This window comes from Capra hircus (assembly GCF_001704415.2).
Source record: "Capra hircus breed San Clemente chromosome X unlocalized genomic scaffold, ASM170441v1, whole genome shotgun sequence".
Taxonomy (NCBI): domain Eukaryota; kingdom Metazoa; phylum Chordata; class Mammalia; order Artiodactyla; family Bovidae; genus Capra; species Capra hircus.
Window position 1 is genome coordinate 60,679,870 of NW_017189516.1, and position 18,395 is coordinate 60,698,264.

Consider the following 18,395-nt stretch of genomic DNA (forward strand, 5'->3'; position numbering starts at 1 on the left):
AAATAAGTTGTTTCTTTGTTTAAATAAAATAATGGCACTGGAAAGCCTCTGCTTGCTTTTTTTCTTTTCTTTTTTTTTTTAAGCCTCTGCTTTTTTATCAGCTGTTCCAGGCAGTCACACCTTGGTCTGCCGTCTGTCTCTGGGACACCACCCACACCAGAGGCTGGGCATCCTATGACCACGAACCCACCCCCTGCCCCGTACTCCTTAGGCGTATCTGACCCCCCAGGGGTGCGTGCTACAAGTCCAGGCCTCACGCAACCCCACCCACCCACGCACCCTCCTGCCCCACCTCCCATGTGCTTCTGCAGGTTTTTCCCACTCGGCGTTCACATTCGGTATCGAGAGCCATATCAGCCAGTCCAACATCAATGGGACGCTAGTGCCACCCGCCGCCCTCATCTCCATCCTGCAGAAGGGCCTGCAGTATGTGGAGGCCGAAATCAGCATCAACGAGGTAACGTGGGCCCTCCTCCGGGGGTTGGGCAGGCGGGGGGAGCAGGACGGGGCCCCTGCAGCACGCTGCCACCCCGGGGAGCCTGGGCGCTCTGGGAAGACCCTAGGAAGGGAGCTCCCCACAGCCTCTCCCAGTGCGTTAGGGTCCCATCTTCCTTTATGCTAGCCCTTTTCCCAGCAGGGATCCCAGTGCTGTGACACCCGAGGAGCCAGCTCCCGAGGCCCCGTAGATGGCTGTGGACTGGTTGGCCATGGTGGTGTCACTGAGAGAGGCAATGCCTAGGCAGGTTGATAAGAAGTCCGGAGTTGCTATGGAGCAGGAAGAGGAGAAGGAGAAAGGGGTCTGGGGTGCTCAAGGTGAAGATAGGGGCCTGGAATTCTCAAGGAGGAGGGAAAGACAAACATCTTTTTTTTTTTTTCCCCTTGACATTCCTTAAGTCTTGTCACATAAAACGTTTTTGTTTTTGTTATTTTTAAGCCTGAACTGATGAATACGTAAACAGCTCACTTTAAACTCTGTCCTAAGGATTATATAACAACAGTGCATATCTCCTGCTTGAGGACAGTTTCTCCTTCCTGAAAACCTTCTGGCTAATCCTGTTATCTTAGATATGAATTATTGGAGTCAGTCTGGTAAAGTTTTCACAGACTTGAGACATTCTTTTGATTTCTTGTAATAATTAATGAGAAAGAATATAGCTCCCTTGCCAGCACTGGTAACACTCCGTCTAGTCAAGGCTATGCTTTTTCCAGTGGTCATGTATGGATGTGAGAGCTGGACTATAAAGAAAGCTGAACACCAAAGAATGGATGCATTTGAACTGTGGTGTTGGAGAAGACTCTTGAGAGTCCCTTGGTCTGCAAGGAGATCCAACCAGTCCGTCCTAAAGGAGATCAGTCCTGGGTGTTCATTGGAAGGACTGATGCTGAAGCTGAAACTCCCAATACTGTGGCCACCTGATGCGAAGAGCTGACTCATTCCCACCTGATGCTGGGAAAGATTGAGGACAGGAGGAGAAGGGGACGACAGAAGAGGAGATGGCTGGATGGCATCACCGACTCAATGGACACGTGTTTGAGTAAACTCCAGGAGTTGCTGATGGACAGGGAGACCTGGCGTGCTGCAGTTCATGGGGTTGCAAAGAGTCGGACACGACGGAGTGACTGAACTGAACTGAACTGAACACTGGTGAGGGGGCCACTCTTCGTCCCCCTTCTGATACCTGTGTCAGAAGCTTTCTCTGTCCCATTTAATACTTTAATAAAACTTCTGCTACACAACAGCCCTTGAGTGATGAAGCCTGGTCCCTGGTCCTGAAGTGAAATCTTCCTCTTTGGAGATCAAGAGTCCGACACCGTTCACCATGAAGGGATCATCATGATGGCGTTGAAGAGGATGCTGATTTATACAGTCGTCTCTCGGAATCCTCCTGGGATCTGTTCCAAGACCTGCCGTGGGTACCAAAATCCACAGGGGGTGCTCAGGTCCCGCAGCCAGCCCTTCTGTATCTGCGGATTCCGCCCGCCACGGAGGGCAAACACGGCGGTGAGCGTGCTGAGACACATCCGTGTGTAGTGGACCCTGGGAGGTCAGACCCACCTCGTTCAAGACTCAGCCGTGCCTCATGACGGGCATGGGCCAGCCACGGGCACAGAAATCACCCTTCCTCCTGGAGGTCTCTCAGCAGTTCAGTGGAAGAGGGACCGTGTGAGTCCTTTCGCCTAGAGTCTGTGTTTTATGTGAACCTGAGCAAGGGCACTCCCAGAAAACTGAAGCAGAGAGATGAGTACTGTTGAGTTCAAGGGGGTTATGTCAAGCGATGGCTTTGATAGAGGCCTCACTGCACAGCTGCCTCCGGGAGGTTGGGACCAGACATGTACATTTAAGTCGCTCCCGATTTGCTTAAATACCCGCCCTCTTTATAGATGAGGGCACGTGCGTATCGGGGCCAATTTTATAGCGGTTTTTAAATGAGTTATTGTAACCTTTTCTAAAAGTCAACATTCCGAAAACTAAAATCATGACATCTGGTCCCATCACCTCGTGGCAAATAGATGGGGAAACAATGGAAACAGTGAGAGACTTTATTTTGGGGGGCTCCAAAATCACTGCAGATGGTGACTGCAGTGATGAAATTAAAAGATGCTTGCTTCTTGAAAGAAAAGCTACGACCAACCTAGAGAGCATATTAAAAAGCAGAGACATTACTTTGCCGACAAAGGTCCCTCTAGTCAAAGCTATGGTTTTTTTGCAGTAGTCATGTATGGATGTGAGAGTTGGACCATAAAGAAAGCTGAGTGCCAAAGAATTGATACTTTTGAGCTGTGGTGCTGGAGAAAACTCTTGAGAGTCCCTTGGACTGCAGGGGAGATCCAACCAGTCCATCCTGAAGGAAATCAGTCCTGGGTGTTCATTGGAAGGACTGATGCTGAAGTTGAAACTACAGTACTTTGGCCACCTGATGCGAAGAACTGACTCTTTGGAAAAGATCCCGATGCTGGGTCACAAAGAGCCAGACACAACTGAGCAACTGAACTGAACTGAACCCTTTTAAAGATAAGGGGTGAGGGGTCAAGACAGCTCCCCTTCCCACCTGCTTTGCTGCTGTCTGGAGACTGTCCTGTGAGGATCCTGGGCCTCCTGTGATGTCCGGGTCTTGCTGGAGTCTCAGTCTGAGACCCTCTGATTATAACTGCACTTGGCTCCCTTTCTCCCCCGTCCTGCCTCCGTTTAGCGACAGCCCCGCTCCGTCCAGCACACCGCCGTGCCCCAGGTCCCCGTTTCCTGCTGCGACGCGTCCAGCACGGCTGACACCGTTCAGCGGCCACACGCCCCGTCCCCTTTACCACCAGAAGTCCGCTCCCACGGTCACCCCGCCCTCGAGCCCCTCTCCCTGAACCCTTCCATAGCTTGCTCCGCCTGCTCTTCCCCTTTCTCATCCTTGCAGGCCTGTCTTTTCTTTGTTGCATTTATCGCTACTTTCCCTTCAGCTTTTACGATCACAGACGTAGCGTGTCTCACATTCTCTCTTGGGTGTTCCTCTCTCGTTTTCCAAAACCCCGCATCTCAGAGAACACCCAGCCGTCTGCCGACACTGTAGGCTTTCTGCCCGACAGCAGGCAATCTCTTCTTCCCTTTTCTTCCATCGGGGTGCCCGGGATCTTCTGCTGGCAACACGATCCCATCTAAGTCTCTCTCTTTTTTCCCACAAGATACGTGTGGGAATAGGAGTACAGGACCCCAGCTCTCAGATTGTGCAATGCTGTGATTGGATTTCCCTGCACACACACAGATGCACACAAGCGCACACACACGTAACAGATACATATACGGACACACACTCCCACACAGGCACACATACAGACACATACCCACATACACACACACAGGCACACATACACACATACAGGCTTCCCTTGTAAAGACAAAGAATTTTCAGCTGGTAAAGAATCCGCCTGCAATGCTGGAGACCTAAGTTTGATTCCTGGGTCAGAATGATCCACTGGAGAAGGGATAGGTTACCCACTCCACTATTCTTGGGCTTCCCTGGTGGCTCAGCTGGTAAAGCATCCATCTGCAACGCAGGGGACCTGGGTTCAATCATGGGCTTGGGAAGATCCCTTGGAGAAGGGAACAGCTACCCACTCCAGCATTTTGGTCTGGAGAAGGGGTTGCGAAAGTCAGACGCGACTGAGTGACTTTCATTTTCACACACACACACACATAGCCTCACATACACCCAGTTTCCATGTCTTTCATTTCCATACCTTCTCTCCCTCGTCAGTTCAAAATGCAACATTGCCTAGAGGAGACGGAAAGACCGTCTCATTTGTCACTTAGCTTTCCAGTTGTCACAAGTGAGACGGTGTGCGTTTAGTTTAGGCAAGGAAGCGTTTTACTACTCTGCGCAGTTACTACCTTTTGCAAAATCGTCATCCGTCTGGGGCATGAATATGCAAAGAGGGAAGGTGACGTAGAAGGCGTCTGGCCAGCCGGTCAACACTGGCCACTCCATGGGCAGAATCAGGATGAGGGTGACTTCTTTTCTCCAGGTTCTACATTGGTCTCTAATTTTCAGATATTGTGTAGTATCCGGTAGTCAGCTGGGCTGCTGTTTCTTTCGAGTACTGTGTAGTTGATACACACGTCCTTCAGTTCTTCCTGATTTATGAGGAAAGAACAGTCTAAAACCTGTCGGAGCATCCAGCAGACACAGTGAGAGGCCCGGAGTTTCGTGTGACTCTAATAATCAGAGCACCTTCTCAGGAAAGGATTCTCTTACTCTCTCCTGTGTTTTCTCAGCAGGTAGGGAGAGATTTTTTTTTTTTTTCATCCTCGATGGACACTAGGAGACTCGGAGGAAGCTGAGGAAACAGGCGTGGTACCTCAGCGGAGCCGTCGTTAGCTATATATGGGTGCATCTTGCATCCTGAGTCCCCGGAAGTCACTTCACATGGCAGTACATGCGTTTGATAAAGTCAGATGGAAGGATACGCTCTGAGTCAGAGCCTGATTTGCTGGGGGGGTGGAGGCAGGACTTTGCAGCTTGAGCTGGAGACTTGTCAGAGGGTCCGGCAAGGGCAGGGTCTCTCACGCCGCTCTCCACTCTTGAGGACCACACCGTTCCTCTCTGGGGGTGGAGGCGGGGGGCATCCTGTGCACTGCAGGATGTTCGGCAGCATCTCCGGTCCCTCCCCGCTGCGTGCCGGCTGCACCCACCCCCTCCCACCCTGCAGTCGTGATCACCAGACACACCTCCAGATTTTCCCGGATGCCCCCCCCCGCCCTGAGGAGCAGGATCGCCCCCTTCCATTGAGACCACTGCAGCCCTCCAGTTGTGACGGGAAGTAGGAGGCTCGGGGTGGCCCCCTCACGCCTGGGTTCACGTTGCTATTGACCGAGTGCTGGGCCTCGGCGTCCATGGGCCGCCCCTTCCCAGTTCCAATCCCAGGCAGCCCCCCACGCCTCCCCCAGGCAGCTGCGTTTCCAACCCAGGAGACGCCCAGCCAGCGCTGACCCACCCCGCTCCCCGGGGCTCTGTCCACAGGACGGCACGGTGTTTGACGGCCGCCCCATCGAGTCCCTGTCCCTGATCGACGCGGTGATGCCGGACGTGGTGCAGACACGGCAGCAGGCCTTCCGGGAGAAGCTGGCGCAGCAGCAGGCGGCCGCGGCCGCAGCAGCCGCAGCGGCAGCAGCAGCCGCAGCCGCAGCGGCCACGACGGCAGCCCCCGCGGCCGTTTCCCAGCAGAACCCACCAAAGAACGGCGAGGCCACGGTCAACGGGGAGGAGAACGGAGCACACGCCATCAGTGAGTGCGGGGTGCCCACTCCTGGCCAGCTTCTCGGGTGTCCTCCGAGTCCGGCTGGGTCCTCCGGTCGGTGCCCTGCAGGCCTTGGCTAGCGTTTGCTTTCTCTGCACCCAGGAGGCCTTCTTGCTCCAATTTTCCCATCGAAATCCTTAGACGTGGTTTTGTTTGTTTAATTGGAGAATAGTTAATGTGCAGAATCGTGGTGGTGTCTGCCATCCATCAACACCAGCATCTGCATAGGTATTCATAGGTCCCCTGCCATCCATCAGCGCGAGTCAGCCATAGATATACCCATGATACACATGTCCCCTACCTCTTGAAGCTTCCTCCCAGCCCATCTCACCCCTCTAGGTTGTTGACAGAGCGCCCTGCATCACAGCAGCATATTCCTGTGCAGGAGTGTGCACGAGGTCGTTTCCGTCGCGTCTGCCTCTTTCGCGACCCCCGTGGACTGTCTCGGCTCCTCTGTCCCCGGGCTTCTCCAGGCAACAATGCTGGAGCGGGTCGCCGTTTCCTCTGCCCAGGGGCTCTTCCCAAGCCAGGGGTAGAACCCCCGTCTCTTGCACGGGCAGGCGGGTTCTTTACCACGAGCGCCACATGGGAAGCCGCAGCACGCTCCCGCTGGCTGTCTAGTCTTATACATGGTGCCAGTGATGTGACTTTCTAATACCTGCACATCCTCAGCTGTAGGAATTCTGCTGCTCCGACAGCTCACTTGGTGTAAAGGTAGTCGTGTTGCCGTGTGAACACTGCCCGGCTCAGGAGGGTCTCGTCTCTGGAGGCTCCCTGCACTGTCCTGCCCTGTGGACGGATTCTGACATGACACTCAGAACCCGTGGTCACTGACAGGTCACCAGGCCCGCATAGCGAATGCCGGCTTATGCGGTTCGTTGCAGCAGGGTTCCTGTTAGCTAATGCCCAAAAGTGTGTGCGAAATGAGGCAGAGAGCCTCAAATTAGAGAGTGCTTAGTTGCTCAATAATATCCAGCTCCTTGCAACCTCATGAACTGCAGCCCGCCAGGCTCCTCTGTCCATTTAATGATCCAGGCAAGAACATCGGAATGTGGGTAGCCATTCCCTTCTCCAGGGGATCTTCCCGACCCAGGGATCGGACCTGCGTCTCCTGCATTGGTAGGCGGATTCTTTACCGTCCGAGCCACCAGGGAAGGCCAGAGAACCTCCTGCTTACAAATTCAGAGACGGCTTCAAGGACAGGTTCAGAGTGTGCATGAGTGTGCGTGCATGTAAGTCTCTGCCAGCGAGTGTGTGTTCTTCCCTATTTTGAACGCCCCTTCCCTCCAAGGCGCTGCGCTCTCCCGAGGGGGACGATTGTCATCTTCGGGCCGAGGCCTCTCCGCACTGGAGTTGGGACACGGCTCAACCACTGGGCAGAGAAGGGCCAGGCTGCTATGCATCGAATCACATGACCTCCCATCAGCAGGCCCCGTAATCATTGTTCACAAGGTTCGCAAGGATGGGGGGCCAGGAAAGGAGACGAAAAGATAACGTGGCTTGTGCCCTCACGTCATTCGTGGGCTTGCCCTGCCCCGTGGGGCCTCTCCGTCAAGGTGTGTTAAGAGCGAAACAGGAAGAAAGTGAACGTCCTCGTTTGCTTCAGCTACAGCCCAGGGGGTGAACGTCCCTGTTTTCTTCACCTTCCACCCCAGAAAGGAAGCGTAATTGGTGAGGCTTGAGAAATCTACGTACCTACGACTGTGACAGAAATCTTGCGAACTTTTAAACTCCACCATGTCTTTCAATCTAAGATGCCAAGGAAGCGTAGCCACATGGAGACCTCAAGGTGTGCTGGAAGCTCCCAGCTCCTCCTTCGTTTGAGGGGGCCTCGGCAGTGGGGCTACTTTCCACTTGAGGGCTGGCCACCAGCCTCCCCACCTAAACACACACGCACACGCAGGCAATGTCCAGTTTTCCAACCTCTACTCTGTCCGACCTGCTCTTGTTAAAAGGCAGCTTCAGCCAGACTTACAGCGTCTGAATTTAGACTTCATTCTGACCTTCAGGAACCTTCTTTCTTGTGCCGCATAGAAGGGGGAAAAACGGATCCACGGTGCAGGAGACGCAGGTCCGATCCCTGGGTCGGGAAGATCCCCTGGAGGAGGAAATGGCAACCCACTCCAGGATTCCCGCCTGGGGAAATCCCATGGACAGAGGAGCCTGGCGGGCTGCAGTCCAGGGGGTTGCGAGGAGTCGGGCATGGCTGAGTGACTTAACGCTACAGTATGATCCGGGATGAGTCTCTCCTGTGTAGCGTCGACCATGATTGTCGCCCCCACTCTTTCACAAGCTGGAGTCCCCGTGGGGTCATCTGGGGTGTGTCTGCATGGCTTCAAAAGCCCGGAACACACTGGGCTCCAGTAGGAAAATAGCGTTTGAGTCCCAAGACCATGAGGTGGTTTGCAGGCTGAGGGGTTGTGGGTGGTGAGCCTTCTGGAAGAAGGATGCCGTGTCCATGTGGGAGCTTCGTGGGTTAGGAGCTAACACGTCAGGAAGATGTCGTATAAAATCACTTGTCCCCTCAACAGAAGGAACTTCTGCTGAGAAAACTGTATCTGTATCCTAATTATCCCCACTGTCATTTGAATCGTAACTTGCATTCTAGCAGCAGCGTCTGCAGCTGACTTGTTCAGTTGCGACGTTGTTCACCAGTAAAGACCTTTTCTGCCAGTGCAGGAGACATTGAGAGAGGCGGGTTCGATCTCTGGGTCGGGAAGATCCCCTGGAGGAGAAAATGGCAACCCACTCCAGTAATTTTGCCTGGAGAATCCCTGTGGCCAGAGAAGCCGGGTCCCAAAGAGGCAGACGTGACAGCGCTAAACAGCAGCAACTCGACTTAAGTTCTAGGCATATAACAAAGAGTGAGATAGCCGTTGGTATTCAGAAACTCCTAATTTCTCTTGGTCGCTGTTGTTCATTCAGTGGCATCTGGCTCTGAGACCCCATAGGCCCTGTCCATCACCATTTCCCAGAGTTTGCTCAGACTCACGTCCATTGAGTCAGTGATGCCATCCAACCGTCTCATCCTCTGTGTCCCATTCTCCTCATTGACTTCTTAGGAAAATGTAACAAAATATACTTCTTTTTACTGTAGAAGTAAAAGAGAGAGAAGGAACCTTCAAATTCTATCCAAGAGACAGCTGTCTCCTGTTTGTGTCCAGTCTTGTTCCCATTGTTATTACCTATGAGCCTGGCCCTAGTTATAAAGAATAAACACCAGTTTTTAATTCTCCTATCAAATTTGGAGACTGTGAAGAGGTGTGGCTTCACAGAAGCCGTAATCTGGTTATAATCGTCACCAGTGGCCTGGCAGTGCAGCGGAGGAAGTTGTCTGTAAAGCTTACATGCCCTGAGGATGGATGGGTTTCTTCCGTGACACGTGTCCTGTCCTGTTCCCCGCAACAGATAATCATTCGAAACCAATGGAAATAGACGGAGACGTGGAGATCCCGCCCAGCAAAGCCACCGTCCTTCGGGGCCACGAGTCCGAGGTGTTCATTTGTGCCTGGAACCCTGTCAGTGACCTCTTGGCTTCGGGGTAAGGGGTTAGGTCGGAGGTGCCCGGAGTCCAGGTGTCCGAGTCCTCCAGGCTCAGGTTGCGGGGTGCCTGGGGTCCAGGTTTCCGAGTCCTCTAGGGTCAGGTGGGGGGTGCCCAGGTTCCAGGTGTCCCAGTCCTTCAGAGTCAGGTTGGGGGGGGTTCCTGGGGTCCAGGTGTCCGAGTCCTCCAGGGTCAGGTTGGGAGTTTGCATGAGGTCCAGGTGTCCGAATCCTCCAGGCTCAGGTTGGGGGGTGCCTGGGGTCCAGGTGTCCGAGTCCTCCAGGGTCAGGTTGGGGGTTTTCCCGGGGTCCAGGTGTCCGAGTCCTCCAGGGTCAGGTTGGGAGTTTGTATGGGGTCCGGGTGTCCGAGTCCTCCAGGGTCAGGTTGGGAGTTTTCATGGTCCAGGTGTCCAAGTCCTCCAGGGTCAGGTTGGAGGGTCCCCAGGGTCCAGGTGTTCGAGTCCTCCAGGGTCAGGCAGGGGGTGCCCAGGGTTCAGGTGTCTGAGTCCTCCAGGGTCAGGCAGGGGGTCCCTGGGGTTCAGGTGTCCGAGTCCTCCAGGGTCAGGCAGGGGGTGCCTGGGGTTCAGGTGTCCGAGTCCCCCAGGGTCAGGCCAGGGGTGCCCAGTGACCAGGTGTCCGAGTCCTCCAGGGTCAGATTGGGGGTTTTCCTGGGGTCCAGGTGTCTGAGTCCTCCAGGGTCAGTTTGGTGGGGTCCCTGGGGTTCAGGTGTCCGAGTCCTCCAGGGTCAGGTTGGAGGGTGCCCGGGGTCCAGGTGTCCGAGTCCTCCAGGGTCAGGCCAGGGGTGCCCAGTGACCAGGTGTCTGAGTCCTCCAGGGTCAGATTGGGGGTTTTCCTGGGGTCCAGGTGTCTGAGTCCTCCAGGGTCAGTTTGGTGGGGTCCCTGGGGTTCAGGTGTCTGAATCCTCCAGGGTCAGGTTGGAGGGTGCCCGGGGTCCAGGTGTCCGAGTCCTCCAGGGTCAGGCCAGGGGTGCCCAGTGACCAGGTGTCTGAGTCCTCCAGGGTCAGATTGGGGGTTTTCCTGGGGTCCAGGTGTCTGAGTCCTCCAGGGTCAGGTTGGTGGGGTGCCCAGAGTTCAGGTGTCCAAATCCTCCAGGGTCAGGTTGGAGGGTGCCCAGTGACCAGGTGTCTGAGTCCTCCAGGGTCAGGTTGGGGGGTGCCCATGTCTGAGTGTTCTGAGTCCTCCAGGGTCAGGTCAGGGGGTGCCGGGGTCCAGGTGTCTGAGTATACATAGGATGTCTGAGTATACATAGGTTGGGGGGTATGTATACATAGGTGCCTGGGGTCTGGGTGTCCAAGTCCTTCCTCCTGGGACAGACACTACCTTTCTACGTCATGTTTGCAATCTTTTCCATGTACAGAGCAGGGCTTTGAGCGAGGGGGACCCTTGGGGTGTCTAAGCCTGTGCAAAAGTCCTTATTCAACTCTTTTCTCAGCCGTATGGAAAGCTATGCGCAGACATTTAAAATGATTAAGGGCACCTAAGAGTGGAAAGAGAAAACCACGGTGATCTTTTGTTTTTTGGAGCAAGATTAAAAAGATGGAGACCCAGCCAGGCGACAAGCAGCGGTGGGTGTCACTTGCTCTGGGCCCGGGAGCTTGAAGCCCGGCTGTGTTCCTTGCGCAGGTCCGGAGACTCGACCGCCAGGATATGGAACCTGAATGAAAACAGCAACGGGGGCTCCACGCAGCTGGTGCTGAGGCACTGTATCCGGGAGGGGGGCCACGACGTCCCCAGTAACAAAGACGTCACCTCGCTGGACTGGAACGTAAGCCGCCTCCCTCCCGGACGCCATCAGGGACACCTGTGCGGTCCCTGTGGCCTCGGCAAGGGCTTGTGGCATTGGATGGAGCTGGGGCGCACCCCAGGAAGGGGACGGGATTGTGGGTCAGCCCAGCCAGGGGTCCGGGCCGACCACCAGCCGGATGGTGTTCAGTAAGCTGCACGTTGGCAGGAGGAGTCTGGCGGCTTTATCGCGGAGCCTGTTACATGGGGGTACCCTGTGAGGTGTGCCCAGGAAGATGCTGACTTCCCACCCAACCCCCAGCATCTGTGCCTGGGCATGCACACAGCTCTCCAGCGTCTTTTCACTTTGTCTTTCTCACGTTCTTTTTTCTTTTTTTTTTGGACTGTACAGTTTATTTTTTTCTGTTTTCGATTTTATTTTACTAATTTATTTTAATCGGAGGGTTAATTGCTTTACACTATTGTGGTGGTTTTTGCCATACTTTACGTGAATCTGCCATGGGTATACACGTGTTCCCCATCCTGAACCCCCCTCCCACCTCCCTCCCCATCCCATCCCTCAAGGTCATCCCAGTGCACCAGCCCTGAGCACCCTGTCTCATGCATCGAACCTGGACTGGTGATCTATTTCACATATAGTAGTATACATGTTTCAGATTCTCTCAGATCATCCCACCCTTGCCCTCACCCACAGAGTCCAAAAGACTGTTCTGTACATCTGTGTCTCTTTTGCTATCTCGCATATAGGGTCATTGTTACCATCTTTGTAAATTCCATATATATGTGTTAGTATACTGTTTTGGTGTTTTCCTTTCTGACTTCACTCTGTATCAGTTCAGTTCAGTTCAGTTGCTCAGTCGTGTCTGACTCTTTGCAACCCCATGAACCGCAGCACGCCAGGCCTCGCTGTCCATCACCAACTCCTAGAGTCCACCCATACCCATGTCCATTGAGTCAGTGATGCCATCCAACCATCTCATCCTCTGTCATCCCCTTCTCGTCCTGCCCTCAATCTTTCCCAGCATCAGGGTCTTTTCAAATGAGTCAGCTCTCCGCATCAGGTGACCAAAGTGTTGGAGTTTCAGGTTCAAAATCAGTCTCTCCAATGAACACCCAGGGCTGATCTCCTTCAGAATGGACTGGTTGGATCTCCTTGCAGTCCAAGGGACTCTCAAGAGTCTTCCCCAACACCACAGTTCAAAAGCATCAATTCTTTGGTGCTCAGCCTTCTTTATAGTCCAACTCTCACATCCATACATGACCACTGAAAAACCATAGCCTTGACTAGACGGACCTTTGTTGGCAAAGTAATGTCTCTGCTTTTGAATATGCTATCTAGGTTGGTCATACCTTTCCTTCCAAGGAGTAAGCGTCTTTTAATTTCATGGCTACAGTCACCATCTGCAGTGATTTTGGAGCCCAGAAAAATAAAGTCAGCCACTGTTTCCCCATCTGTTGGCCATGAAGTGATGGGACGGGATGCCATGATCTTAGTTTTCTGAATGTTGAGCTTTAAGCCAACTTTTTCTCTCTCCTCTTTCACTTTCATCAAGAAGCTCTTTAGTTCCTCCTCACTTTCTGCCATAAGGGTGGTGTCATCTGCATATCTGAGGTTATTGATATTTCTCCTAGCAATCTTGATTCCAGCTTGTGCTTCCTCCAGCCCAGCATTTCTTATGATGTACTCTGCATATAAGTTAAATAAGCAGGGTGACAGTATACAGCCTTGACGTACTCCTTTTCCTATTTGTAACCTGTATAATAGGCTGCAGGTTCATCCACCTCGTTAGAACTGATTCAGATGCATTCTTTTTAATGGCTGGGTCATATTCCATTGTGTATATGTACCACAGCTTTCTTACCCATTCGTCTGCTGATGGACATCGAGGTTGCTTCCATGTCCTGGCTGTTGTAAACAGTGCTGTGATGATCATTCAGGTACACGTGTCTCTTTCACTTCTGGTTTCCTCGGTGTGTATGCCCAGCCGTGGGATTGCTGGGTTGTATGGCAGCTCTATTTCTAGTTTTTTTAAGGAATCTCCACACTGTTCTCCATAGTGGCTGTCCCAATTTGCATTCCCACCAACAGTTTATCATATCCCTGTATATCCTGTCATTTCATCACAAATGCTTCTCTCGTCCAAGTATCTGCAGCTATTTCTCAAAGCTCGCCAAGGTCTCCGAAAGCCACACAGTAGCTTTTCGTACGGTGCCTTTTGTTGATGTCGTCAGTGGTGACAGAGTGTGGTGTGTTTTCCTCGCCCCCTGGCCTTGTGATGATTTGGGGGGAGGGAAGCCTGGGACTTCCCTGGTGGCCCAGAGGTCAGGAGGCTGCACCTCTATCGCAGGGGCCGTGAGTTCGACCCCTGCTCGGGGAATGAAGGTCCCGCGTGCAAGCTCTAATAAACAGTTTGTGTTGGTGTGTGTTTCTGGCCCACAGAGTGACGGGACACTGTTGGCTACGGGCTCCTATGATGGTTTTGCAAGAATATGGACAGAGGATGGTAAGTCCTCCTGGCCCCGCCTCCCTCGCATTAGGGTTGGAGGAGGGGTGCTTTCAGTTGTCATCATCCGGGGTACAGACCGCGCGTGGCTCAGAAATCACCCTGCTTTCTCTCTTTCTTTGTAACGTACCAGGTAACCTGGCCAGCACCTTAGGCCAACATAAAGGCCCAATCTTCGCCTTGAAGTGGAACAAGAAGGGCAATTACATTTTGAGTGCTGGAGTAGACAAAGTGAGTGAGTGCATGAGATACATTACTGTTTTCATCTATGTTTAATCTCTCGGGAAACGTCACGGTTTCTTTGAATTCTGGAAATTCTGCCTCCCCCTTAAGAAATCAAAGGGGCCTTGTTTGGAGGTTTTGTGAGCTTCTGTGGTTTTGATCTTCTGGAATTCTAGAAGTGTCTGAGTGAGAGACTGTCTACCGTGATGAATCAACTATGGCAGGAATAATAACAGTGTTCTTGAAAATGATATAATCTCAGGGAGGAAATTTAAGTTAGGGATACTGGCTTTGGCCCTCAGTGCGTGCTTAACCCAGAGTGGCTAACCTGTATTTCTGATCCATAAAAGCCTTTGGGTAAGTCATGTTTACTTTCGCTCAGTGTATGCTTAAGGTAACACAGAGTAAGTTGTGAGGTCCATGGGGTCGCAAATGAGTCAGGCATGACTGAGCAACTGAACTGAACTGATAGTAAGTTGTTACGACAACTAATGTAGTGTGTGAAGTTGTGTCAGAATTGTGAAAGTGTTTATATATTCTCTGCCTTGCCAGACTTGTGACTGGCTCAGTTAAGAGTAAAGAGTTCAGTTCAGTCAGTCGTGTCCGACTCTTTGTGACCCCATGGACTGTAGCACGCTGGGCCTCCCTGTCCATCACCAACTCCCAGCGTTTACTCAAGCTCATGTCCATTGAGTCGGTGATGCCATCCAGCCTCCTCATCCTCTACCATCCCCTTCTCCTCCCGCCTTCAATCTTTCCCAGCATCAGGGTCTTTTCAAATGAGTCAGCTGTTCGCATCAGGTGGCCAAAGGCTTGGAGTCTCAGCCTCAACATCAGTCCTTCCAGTGAACACTCAAGGTTGATCTCCATCAAACAAAAAATCGCTGGGACTTCCCTGGCAGTCCCGTGGTTAGGACGTGGCACTTTCTCTGCTCAGGGCCCAGGTTCAGTACCCGGTCAGGGAACTAAAATCCTATAAACCACACTGTGGAGCGGGGGATAAAAATGTTAATTCGTCTAGAGATTCCCACGTGGCGCGAGCGGTAAAGAACCCGCCTGCCAGCGCAGGAGACTTACGAGATGCGGGTTCGGTCCCTGGATCGGGAAGATCCCCTGGAGGAAGGCGTGGCAACCCACTCCAGTGTTCTTGCCTGGAGAATCCTATGGACAGAGGAGCCTGGTGGGCTTACAGTCCATGGGGTCACAGAGAGTCAGACACGACTGAAGCGACTTCGCGCTGGAGGTGGCCTGAAGATTTTCAAACACACTCAGTGCTGTCAGTATTTCGCCAGGAAAAGTTAACACTGTTGATACAAAGTAGAACCAGTTTTTCCTAAAGGAAGATCTTGATTAAAATGTCATTGACAGGGAGGCGTCAAGTTTCCAGTTTAGCTGAAAACTCCAGTTGAGAATTAATTCCAAATGTTTTGCATCGAGCTGCCTCCGGCTTCTTCCCCAAGTGTCTCCCAAATACTATAATGTGTTCCGAAGCATTCGAGACTTCCTTTGTCTTCTGGAGTGGAGATCTTTTTTTTTTTTCCCCTCCTCAATATGTGCAGCAATACATCAATGCCAGACCCCAGCGGAACCCAGTTTCTCTAGCCTGTGTAATGCCCCTACTTCACAGAGTGACAGTCAGGAATTTTCAGAAATAACCATTTCTGCAGCTTTTCACTTGGAAAATTGCTCCAAATCAGAGCTTTATACATGCATTGTTTGTGCGTGTGTTTTTTAATAGTTTCTCAAGTTTGGGACTTCCCTGCTGGGTCCAGTGGTTAAGACTCTGCGCTTTCTAGTGCAGAGGGACACACGTTTGATGCATGGCTGGGATCTCACATCCTGTGTAACCAAAAATCTCTTCATTTAAAAAGAAAAAAAATTTTTTTTTTAAATGATAGGTTTTTAAGTTTGAGGATAAAGATGGGACTCCCACCAGAATTGGTAGTTTCCTGCATATCAGTTACAGCTGCCGTTGTCCGGAGGAATATAATAACCAGACAGGCGTGGCTGAGTTCATAAGTGTGATGTCTAGGTGATTTAAGTGTGTAAGACCCACCCTGGATTCCAAAGAGCGGGCGAAAAAGACTCAGGCCACGTGATGCGAACATATTGATTCATGTTGAAGTGACGACGTTTTCACTGTACTGGAGTGAAATAAACTATGTATTGTGAAAATAAGTTTTACCGGTTTTTTAATTATTTTATTTTTTTCTGTGCTTACCAGAAAATTTTAAGTTGAGCAGTGCTAGTTTAGAAAAAAGGGCTCGCTGTGTTCTCGTGTGTGACAAATTTTTCTGGAGAAAACTTGGCTGGAGGAACCAGTAACTAAATTTTTTTTTTTGCGGATTACAGACAACAATAATCTGGGATGCTCACACAGGAGAAGCCAAACAACAGTTTCCGTTTCATTCTGGTGAGTACTTTTTTAATATTTACTTTTTCTTTTTTTTTTAACTTTTCTTGTTTTTAATTCAAAAATAAGAATCCGGAGTCCTGAGAAGGGTCCCTTTAAGTAACAGTGAATGCTCGGAAGAGGGCATGCCTCAAGAGCAGTGCTGAGCGTGTGGGGTGGATGTTTGCTGATGCATCGTGGCCCTGAGGTGATGTGTTGGCAGACTTCCGAGGGTCTCTCCTGCTGGGCAGATCCAGGTTCCTGGTGATGCTCAGAACCACAGGGCTGGCCCCCAGGGCTCCCCAAGCCGGCGCGACCCACCTCGGTGCCCGGGAAGGGCTCCAAGCAGGAGGGGACGGGTGTGGCCCTGCAGGAGCAGACTGGGAGGGGAGGCTCCCTGCAGGGTCCTCGACATGACTGTGGCAGAGGTACGTGGCCCTTGGTTCCCTCTTGGTGCGGCCGGCAGACCCGGGGAGGTGCCCCGGGCACCCCTCGCCCCGCTGGAGAGGCAGTCAGCCCGTATCTTCCGTGGCTGTGCCCGAGGAGTCATCTGTGCACTCATCTCTGGCGGTGCTGGGCTCGGGGTGCTTGGTACTGCTTTACTCCTAACAGCATGATGGAGGTGGGAGTCACTGAGCCTTTGGAGAGTTGTGTTTCCCCACCAGGAAGTGGGCAGGGCTCCAAGAGCAGGGAGCTTGGGTGCCCAACCTGTGAGCATGTATATGTGGGTCTATTTGTATGTGAGCGTGTGTAGGTGGGTCTGTGTGTGTGTTTCTGTGCATGTCTCTCTGTGTGGCGATGTGTATCTGTTGCGGGGGGAGGGTCTGTGTATGTGTCTCTCTGTAGGGGAGTCTCTGTGTATTGGGGTCGGGTCTGTATGTGAGTGTGTCTCTCTTTGTGGAAGGGGTCTGTGTGTGAGTGCGTGTCTGTGTGTGGGAAGGGATGTGTCTTTGGGGGGGGATCTGTGTGTGTGGGTATCTCCCTGGAGGGGCCTGTCTGTGTGGGTGTGTGTCTCTTTGTGGAAGTTGTCTGTGTGTGGATGTGTGTGTCTTTGTGGAAGGGGTCTGTGTGTGGGTTGTGTATGTGTGTGGGTGTGTGTCTCTCTGTAGAAGGGTCTGGGTGTGCGTCTGTGTGTGGGTGTGTGTCTCTTTGTGAAAGGGGTTTGTGTGTGGGTGTGTGTCTGTGTGTGGCCGTGTGTCTCTCTTTATGAAAGGGGTCTGTGTGTGGGTGTGTGTCTCTCATTATGGAAGGGATCTGTGTGTGTGTGTCTGTGTGTGAGTGTGTGTCTCTCTGTGGAAGGGGTCTGTGTGTGGGTGTGTGTCTGTGTGTGGGTGTGTCTGTGTGTGAGTGTGTCTCTCTTTGTGGAAGAGGTCTGTGTGTGGGTGTCTGTGTGTGAGTGTGTGTCTCTCTTTGTGGAAGGGGTCTGTGTGTGTGTCTGTGTGTGGGTGGGTGTGTGTGCGTGTCTGAGCATGTGTCTCTCTTTGTGGAAGGAGTCTATATGTGTCTGTGTGTATCTGTGTATGGGTGTGTCTCTCTCTTTGTAGAAGGGGTCTATGTGTGGGTTGTGTCTGTGTGGGCGTGTGTCTCTATGAAAGGGGTCTGTGTGTGGGTGTGTGTCTCTTTGTGGAAGGCATCTGTGTGGATGTGTGTCTCTTTGTGGAAGGGGTCTATGTGTGGGTTGTGTCTGTGTGTGGGCGTGTGTCTCTTTATGAAAGGGGTCTGTGTGCGAGTGTGTGTCTCGTTGTGGAAGGGGTCTGTGTGTGGGTGGGTGTGTCTGGAAGGGGTCTGTGTGCGGGTGTGTGTCTCATTGTGGAAGGGGTCTGTGTGTGGGTAGGTGTGTCTGTGGAAGGGGTCTGTGTGTGTGTAGGTGGGTGTGTCTGTGGAAGGCGTCTGTGTGGATGTGTGTCTCTTTGTGGAAGGGGTCTATGTGTGGGTTGTGTCTGTGTGTGGGCGTGTCTTTCTTTATGAAAGGGGTCTGTGTGGGTGTGTGTCTCTCGTGGAAGGGGTCTGTGTGTGGGTAGGTGGGTGTGTCTGTGGAAGGGGTCTGTGTGTGTGCGTGTGTCTCTCTCTGTAGAAGGGGTCTGGGTGGGTTGTGTCTGTGTGTGCGTGTGTGTCTGTCTGCGGATGGGGTCTGTGTGTGTGGGCGTGTGTCTCTGTGGAAGGGGTCTGGGTGTGTGTGTGTCTGTGTGTGG

General features: G+C 52.4%; 1 protein-coding gene across 5 annotated transcripts in view; it reads left to right on the forward strand.

The window, feature by feature from the left end:
- TBL1X (transducin beta like 1X-linked) overlaps positions 1 to 18,395 on the forward strand; it is a 266,324-nt gene that overhangs the window by 230,778 nt on the left and 17,151 nt on the right. For all 5 annotated transcript variants that reach the window (XM_018043751.1, XM_018043752.1, XM_018043750.1 and 2 more), the window contains 7 exons: positions 312 to 457; positions 5,505 to 5,769; positions 9,190 to 9,322; positions 10,966 to 11,107; positions 13,526 to 13,589; positions 13,723 to 13,820; positions 16,164 to 16,224. In XM_018043751.1, the coding sequence (XP_017899240.1) occupies positions 312 to 457; positions 5,505 to 5,769; positions 9,190 to 9,322; positions 10,966 to 11,107; positions 13,526 to 13,589; positions 13,723 to 13,820; positions 16,164 to 16,224 (909 nt within the window). The remainder of the gene's footprint in view (positions 1 to 311; positions 458 to 5,504; positions 5,770 to 9,189; positions 9,323 to 10,965; positions 11,108 to 13,525; positions 13,590 to 13,722; positions 13,821 to 16,163; positions 16,225 to 18,395) is intronic.